The sequence below is a fragment of the Drosophila santomea genome, chromosome 2L, assembly GCF_016746245.2.
Source record: "Drosophila santomea strain STO CAGO 1482 chromosome 2L, Prin_Dsan_1.1, whole genome shotgun sequence".
Taxonomy (NCBI): domain Eukaryota; kingdom Metazoa; phylum Arthropoda; class Insecta; order Diptera; family Drosophilidae; genus Drosophila; species Drosophila santomea.
The window spans coordinates 23,283,516-23,291,438 of record NC_053016.2 but is presented as its reverse complement, the minus strand read 5'-3'; the positions used below and the strand labels follow the sequence as shown (position 1 = coordinate 23,291,438).

The window sequence follows — 7,923 nt, the reverse complement described above, 5'->3', positions numbered from 1 at the left end:
GGCAACCTGAATCGACAAACTTGCGCTGCGTCTATGTCCCTGTCTGTTCTATGTCTGTATACTTAATCTCAACTTTCTAGCTTTTGTAGTTCCTGAGATCTCGACGTTCATACGGACAGACGGCCAGACGGGCAGACAGACGGACGGACAGACGGACATGGCCAGATCGACTCGGCTACCGATCCTGATCAAGAATATATATACTTTATATGGCCGGAAACGCTTCCTTCTGCCTGTTACATACTTTTCAACGAATCTAGTATACCCTTTTACTCTACGAGTAACGGGTATAAATATTAAAGTTTATAACGCTTTAGGAATCCATATTCCAAATTTTTTTTCATTCAATATTATAAAAGAATACGTATAATTTTAAGGTGGTCAGAAAGGGCTATTTTCATGTTTCTATTTACCAAAACATATGGAGTCTTTACTAGGATGAAAAGTAACAAAAAATTAAATGAAGCTTTTTCAATAGAATAGTGGAGATACTCTATTATAAGAACAGTTAAAAAGATGCTAAAATGTAACGTCGTTTAGTGGAGCAATAGAGCAATCAATAAAGAACTTTATAGTGTATATCTCTCTTAACAAAAATGCGATTAATGGTTTAATTAATACACCGTACTTTAAATACGACAAAGAGTATTTAAATTTTTTAGGTGTTGTAAATTTTTATCTATTTACCAAACATTTTTAGCCACGCCCACACTTTTAAAAATTTGTTTGAATTTTCTCATTTTTCATTTATTTTACCAATTTCTATCTTTTTGGGAATAAATTTAAGTTTTCGTTTGCACTTCCACCACTTGAGTAACGAGTATCTGATAATCAAGGAACTCGATTATAGCGTTCTTTCCTGTTTTTTTCCTATTGTGCTCTCTAAAAACTAGCACAACACTTAATAGCTCGATTTAAGGTTGTGTTAATACTATGTGTTTGAAAAAATTTAATCGATTTCGATTGAAAAGGCGCGTAAGTTTGATTTCTAGGCTTTGATAGTTTTTGCAAATTTCCACTGACCTTGAAATGGTCGTTCGAAAGTAAACGTATAATAACTATATCTTCCGCACATCGTGGAAACATGATTTTCAAAGTTTCAAAATTGATAAAAATCCAAATCTCTTCTGATGTGCTGTGCTGAATTAAGACATATCGGTATTCTCTGGTTGACATATCAGTACTTCATATGTTTTGACGAGACTATAATTCCACCTGACATTATTAATAAGCGCTAACAAAAAGATAATCATATTGTAGATTTATAGATGTGGAAATTTGGTATTTGCGGTTCTATACATCGGTGAGTTAATGTACTTAATGTACCTTTTAGTAACCATATTTAAGTAAATTTTGGTAAGAATGAAAATCTGTTCGTCAAAGTCATTCCCGATAATTAATATAATTATATAGGTATTTTTGGAGAGCCAATTTGTAATGAATGAAAAACTTACTATTAGTGATAACTTATAATATAACTAAAAATAATGAAAATTCATTTATCAGTATCCTATAGGAAGTGGTCAAAAAAATTTTTTAATTCATTGGTAATCAAATACAAGTCGCTATTTTATATATTTATATTGTGGCCTTGTAGTTGATGAATACAAATGCTGGGGACAATTACGCAGCACACAGGTTGTTTACTTTTAATTTCAGTCCTGATTAGAGCTGGAAAAACATCGATGTTTACCTACATCGATGTTGCGATGTTTTTCAGAAAAAAACATTGATGTATCGATACATCGAACTTTTTAGGGGTTTTTTTTTTGTAGTGTATTTTATTCCACATAAATAAATCAAATGGATACAAGTTGTTTATAAAAAAAAAGCTTTATTAGAGATCCATAGTTTCCTTATAGTTTTTACTTCTTAAACATAAAAAGGAAAAAACAAAAAAATTAAAATAAAATAACAATTCAATTGATAAAATAAAAAATAACATTGAGTTCTACTCAAAAAAAAAAAGATACATAACTTAAATTAATTTATCCAGTCATTTTTGCTTAAAAATAAAATCACATTAACATTTTTGGCTTTTATCGAGCTCCGCTTTTCTCTTATAACCAGTCCTGCCTTGCTAAACATTTGTTCACTTTCAGTGGAAGTGGCCGGAACGCAGAAGTACTTTAAAACGCATGTTTTGAATGCGGTGTCATTTGATATCTGTTAAAAGAAGAAATTGGATTAAGTTGGTTACCAACTAAACTATTATCGTTCCACCACGTAAAAGGCGCTGTTCCACCTGGTTGGACACTCTTGCTTCAAACTATATGGGCGTTCGCAATCCTGCGCCTCTCTAAATTTGGCATAGGCAATTGTGCTACTTTTAAAAAAGGCAACAATGCGCTTACACTTTTCTAAAATGGGTTTGACGTTTTCATGTTTGCTATGTTTTCCGAAGAGTGGGTCGTTTCGTCGATGAGCTTCTCAGTGGCCAAAACAGCGTTGCGCAATTCGAAGTCCGCTGTCACGAGGTGGCACGTCACAGTAACATAGCACTCGTTTGCTCTTGACGTCCAGCAATCGGAAGTAATTGCACAGTGCTTTACGTTTTTTAAAAGTTCGAACAATTTGGCCTTCTTTTCTGCGTATGCATTTGCCATCGAAACGTTTCTCAATGTGGTTCGTGAAGGCAATTTATACCTTGGATCAAGGTGGCTTACGAAATTTCGGAAGCCTTTATTTTCCACCACTGAAAAAGGGCGCAAGTCTGAGGTAATGTAGGAGCATAAGGCACTGTCCAGTGTTTGTTTTCGGTTCGACGATGTTTCATATTTTTTCTCAATGAATGACAGAATTGACGGCTGTTGCCTTTGTGGCAAATCACTTACTGTAAAATTAGGATGTATCCTCTTTAAGTGGCAAGACAAGTTGGTCGTATTCCCACTTGTTTGATAAGTTTTGCCACATTTAATACATTTGGCTGTCTTGCCATCAGCCGATTTGTCAAAATAATTCCAAACACAAGATGTCCCATATTTTTTCCTCTTATTTGGGAGCATACCCTCGGCGGCGTCGTTTTGTTCGTCTTTCCCGGCAACTACTTTGGCAAAAATTTACATTACAAATCATATAATTGTAACTAAATAGTCTACTTACCATTGCTGTTCTGCTCTTTCATTATCTTCTCCATCCCAAATGCCGCCAACACCAATATTAAACACAATCTGTTAAATCTGATCATATATTTAAGTTAATTTTATTGAATTGATAAATAAAAAAATTTTGTAAAGCGGAAACATCGAACATCGATGTTTTAAAATCTCGATGTTTCCGATGTTTTGAAAACATCGATGTATCGCCGATGTTTTTCCCAGCTCTAGTCCAGATGTTTTATTTCAAGCGAGCGGTCCTCCTTAGAAATAACTAAATATAAAACTAACTCACCAGACTTTTTCTAGGAAGCCCCGCTTCTCAATAAAATACCCAATAAATAAAACATCCCTACCGTGTAAATAGCTGGTAGAAATATACATATGTAAATAACTTATTAATTTACATAAACACATAAGTATGTATAATTCTTTGCTATAATCATTTGTACACATGTACAAACATACAAATTTATTCTCATGTTTTCAGCAATTCACTTCGGATGGTGATGAATCCGTTTTTAGAAGGTGCAATGTTGTCGCGATGGAAGCTGCTGTGGTCTTTACATAACCAAGTCTTGAGGAATCAATTTATAAATTTTAAGTCGGTGTCCACATATAAGGACATTCCTGGAGTCCATGCCAAGGAGCCCAAATTATCTCCCCAACAATTTGGTTGCATACCACATGTAAATGATAAACGGAAATACAAGTATGAAGAAGGAAAGATATATCATGGCTTTCAATGCGAACGTGTTGAACACATTTCTGAGTTTGAACTTACGTCGTATACTTTCCGTTATGAGCGCACGGGTACAGAATTATGGCATATCGACCGAAATGATTCAAACAACGTGTTTTCCATTAATTTTCGAACTACGCCTTTTGATTCTACTGGTTTACCGCATATTTTAGAGCATTTATCGTTATGCGGCTCACAAAAATATCCTGTCAGGGATCCTTTCTTTAAAATGCTTAACCGATCGGTAGCGACGCTTATGAATGCAATGACTGGTCCAGATTACACTATTTATCCGTTTTCCACAATGAATGAGATAGATTTTAGGAACTTGCAACGTATTTATTTAGATGCCGTATTCAGGTAAGATGTAAATACGTACCGATATACCTTAATGACGATATTTCGTAATTTCTCCTTTTCTAGGCCAAACCTGGCGTTTTTAGATTTTCTACAAGAGGGCTGGAGGCTAGAAAACAAAGATATATTGGATCAAAATTCCAAGCTTGTAATCAAAGGAGTTGTTTATAACGAAATGAAAGGTGCGTTTTCTGAAAACGCGCAGATATTTAGCCAGAACCTCCTCAATAACATTCTCCCTGATCACACATATCGATATGTGTCTGGCGGAAATCCATTGGAAATACCCAAGTTAGCACACAAGGATTTAGTTGAATTCCACAAAAAATATTATCACCCAAGTAATGCTCGCATATATTCCTACGGATTACATGATCCAATTAAAACGCTTGCACTTCTCGATAATGAGTATTTATCAGATCAAAGCTGGGTTGACAACTCTTACAGTCTGATACGTCAGCAAGAGCGTTGGACTCAGCCTCGTTTTGTACATATATCGAGTAGACTAGATAACATGGGTGCGACAATTGATCGACAGAACCAAATTGCTATTGCACTGTTGATGTGTGATGTGACCAACATACAAGAAAGTTTTGAATTACACGTACTATCTGAGGTACTTATTCGTGGGCCTAACTCTCCTTTTTACAAAAACCTTATAGAACCAAATTTTTCGGGTGGGTATAATCAAACCACTGGATATTCTTCTGATACTAAGGACACAGCTTTTGTCGTTGGATTACAAGACCTTCGAGTTGACGACTTCAAAAAATGCATCGAAATTTTTGACAAAACTATTGTTGATTCTATGAATAGTGGGTTTGATTCCCAGCATGTGGAAAGTGTTCTGCATAATCTTGAGTTGTCTTTGAAACACCAGAGCCCCCACTTCGGAAATACTTTGCTTTTCAATTCGACAGCTTTATGGAATCATGATGGCGATGTAGTCAGCAACCTCCGCGTATCGGATATGATATCGCGGCTGCGAGAACGCATAAGCCATAATAGAAACTATTTTCAAGAAAAAATAGAGGAATATTTTGCCAATAACAATCATAGACTAACATTGACTATGTCACCTGATGAGGCATATGAGGATAAATTCAAAAAGGCTGAGTTAGAGTTGATAGAGCAAAAAGTAAAACTCCTTGATGAAGCTAAGTTAAAAAAAATATATAAGAGTGGACTGAAATTGGATTTATATCAAAAGGCTAAGTCAAATACTGATATATTGCCTTGTTTGACAATGAATGATGTAAGAGATCCACCAAAATGGCCTAAGTATTTCATACAAAATGTGCAAAATGTTCGGACCCAGATTTGCAAGGTTCCGACCAATGAAATTACTTATTTTAAGTGCATATTCAATATATCAGGCCTAAGTCATAAGGAAACTCAGCTTATGCCACTTATTTGCAATATTATTAGTGCCATGGGCACAACTAACTATAATTATAGGGAGTTCGATAAGCGTATCCTCTTAAAAACGGGTGGTATTGATTTAAAGTTACATTTGATTGAAGATGTAAAGGATTCAAAAAGTTATAGTCTAAGCGTAATGATGAACACACATGCACTTAATAACAATGTCCCGGACATGTTTTGCTTGACCAAAGAGTTGTTTAAAAATGTTAAGTTTGATGACTCTGAGCGTCTTAAAATGCTTATAGAAAATTATATATCATATATATCTGTGGGAGTGGCAAGTTCTGGTCATTTGTATGCAATGTTGGGAGCAACTTCACAAGTGTGTGATGCTGGTAAACTCAAATCCTTACTATATGGGGTAGATCATATAGACTTTATGAAAAATTTCGTAAAATCAACTAGCATGGTAGAAATTTGTGATAAATTGTCCGAAATTGTAACAAAAGTTTTTAACAAGAACAATATGCGTGGTGCCATTAACACCACACAATCTTATATGCCATCTGCTATACATAATTACGAAATATTTTTGGAGACTCTGTCAGCATTTGAAAAAACGAAAACCAGTCGTAATATAAATTTTTTTGAACCCAGCTGTCAACAATACGTGATGAACATACCAGTGAATTACTGTGCAAAAGCTTTGTTCACAGTCCCATATCTCCACCAAGACCATCCAACACTGCGAGTTCTTGCAAAATTGGTGACAGCCAAATATCTTTTGCCTGTGATTCGTGAGCAGAATGGGGCTTACGGAGCTGGTGCGAAAATCAGCTCAGACGGGATTTTCAGTTTTTATAGCTACCGAGACCCACACTCAATTAAAACCCTTACCGCTTTCGATGAAACTTATGAATGGTTACAGTCGAACCAAAATGTAATTGATCAACAATCTCTTTTTGAGGCAAAGCTTGGTGTGTTGCAGCAATTAGACTCTCCAATAGCTCCTGGAAATATTGGCATTGATTATTTCCTCTATGAAGTGTCACAAGAGGATTTTGATAGGTATCGTAATCGAATTCTTTCTGTAACTATTAATGACCTGCGGGGTGCTATAGAAAATTACTTCGGAAAAGAGTCCATGCATTATGGAAAATGCATTTTGGGCCCTGTGAATAAAAATTTAGAGTTTGAAACTAGCCAAAAATGGATAATAAATATTTAACAATGTATATATATAAAATATATTCATTAACTTAACCCTTTTTATTGATTTATTTCTTTCACATACTACCAAAGGGATACAACGCTAATGTCTACATTTTTTAATATCAAAACTAGTTATTGTAGTAAAGTATTTCAAAATACTTTTATTTTGCTATTATTTGTCGTTTATTAGAAAATTATTGAAAAACACATTTTACCGAGGTAAGATAAAAGCGACGACGAAAACCTTCCATTAAAAAATGTTTAGATTTTTTTTGTAGAATATCAATATTATAGCATCAAGTTTATAACAAATAACTAGTTTATGGCATCAAAAATTGATGGCATTGAAAGAACAGTTTGATTAATAAATGTATTACGAAAACAGTGACAAAAAGAAGTCACAAGGACTCAAATTTGGAAAAAACACGAAGAAGGATATACTAGATTCGTTGAAAAGTATGTAACAAATACTTCGAACCCTATAAAGTAAACATATTCTTGATCAGGATCACTATCCGAGTCGATCTGGCCATGTCCGTCCCTATAATCTCGATAACTTTAAAGGCTAGAAAGTTGAGGTAAGTTGAGAAAGTTAAAATGGGACGTGGAAAGTTTTGTAATTCAGATAAACGTAACATGATAAAATAATTTCTGAAGGAAAATCATACAGAAATATTGGTCGAATCCTTCAATGTTTGAACAAAATGATAATGTTCGAAAATGTCTCAGGGAAGGGGGTTTAAAAGGCTCTAGTTCAAGGAAAGTCCCACTAAATGGGATACATATACCCAAGCGCATTAAGTTCGCCAAGGAACATATAATATAATTGATTATACGAAAAATTTAAAAATTTGGGGGAACATAAAAGCAAGGTTGTTATTTTTGGTGGCCATGGATCTCGATCGTATGTAGGACGTCCTAAGAACACCCAATCTAAGCCAAATCGCACAGTAGAAACAATTAAACACGATAATGGTATGGGCTTCTTTCTCGTTCTATGGAGAACATTGGATGAAAACCATCATGGATCAAAATGTGTATGGGGATATATTGGAGACGGTGATGCCCTTTGCCGAATACGATATACCGCTAAAATGGGTTTCCAAAAAGACTATGACCACAAGGACCAAAAGAAAAGGATTGGTTCCAAAA

General features: G+C 34.8%; 2 protein-coding genes across 7 annotated transcripts; one reads left to right on the top strand and one right to left on the bottom strand.

Annotated features, from left to right (window-relative positions):
• The first annotated feature begins 1,161 nt into the window (after nt 1–1,161).
• LOC120447652 (presequence protease, mitochondrial) lies at nt 1,162–6,822 on the top strand. 3 transcript variants are annotated; one of them, XM_039629178.2, is made up of 3 exons: nt 1,162–1,303; nt 3,586–4,197; nt 4,261–6,822. In XM_039629178.2, the coding sequence occupies exons 1-3, from the start codon at nt 1,269–1,271 to the stop codon at nt 6,785–6,787; spliced, it is 3,174 nt and encodes a 1,057-aa protein (XP_039485112.1). In that variant the 5' UTR covers nt 1,162–1,268; the 3' UTR covers nt 6,788–6,822. The 3 variants fall into 3 exon arrangements, with proteins under 3 accessions (XP_039485112.1, XP_039485103.1, XP_039485119.1); XM_039629169.2 differs by lacking the exon at nt 1,162–1,303 and adding an exon at nt 2,254–2,718; XM_039629185.2 differs by lacking the exon at nt 1,162–1,303 and adding an exon at nt 3,340–3,514.
• On the bottom strand, nt 1,815–3,263 carry LOC120447670. 4 transcript variants are annotated; one of them, XM_039629205.1, is made up of 3 exons: nt 3,103–3,263; nt 2,835–3,043; nt 1,815–2,166 (listed from the first exon to the last, which is right to left on the bottom strand). In XM_039629205.1, exons 1-3 carry the CDS (start codon nt 3,185–3,187, stop codon nt 1,984–1,986), a joined length of 477 nt encoding a protein of 158 aa, XP_039485139.1. In that variant the 5' UTR covers nt 3,188–3,263; the 3' UTR covers nt 1,815–1,983. The 4 variants fall into 4 exon arrangements, 2 of the variants coding, with proteins under 2 accessions (XP_039485139.1, XP_039485132.1); XM_039629198.1 differs by having other exon boundaries at nt 2,835–3,046; nt 3,103–3,243; XR_005616061.1 differs by lacking the exons at nt 2,835–3,043; nt 3,103–3,263 and adding an exon at nt 2,227–2,364.
• Nucleotides 6,823–7,923: the final 1,101 nt, after the last annotated feature.

Coding starts and splice junctions, on each gene's coding strand:
- LOC120447652 (XM_039629169.2), top strand. CDS start 2,594: ATGCATTTGCCATCGAAACGTTTCTCAATGTGGTTCGTGAAGGCAATT. Junction 2,719..3,585: donor AAAAAGGGCGCAAGTCTGAG/GTAATGTAGGAG, acceptor TCATGTTTTCAG/CAATTCACTTCGGATGGTGA. Junction 4,198..4,260: donor TATTTAGATGCCGTATTCAG/GTAAGATGTAAA, acceptor CTCCTTTTCTAG/GCCAAACCTGGCGTTTTTAG.
- LOC120447670 (XM_039629198.1), bottom strand. CDS start 3,187: ATGATCAGATTTAACAGATTGTGTTTAATATTGGTGTTGGCGGCATTT. Junction 3,047..3,102: donor GAAAGAGCAGAACAGCAATG/GTAAGTAGACTA, acceptor TTTTTGCCAAAG/TAGTTGCCGGGAAAGACGAA. Junction 2,167..2,834: donor GGATACATCCTAATTTTACA/GTAAGTGATTTG, acceptor TTCTTTTAACAG/ATATCAAATGACACCGCATT.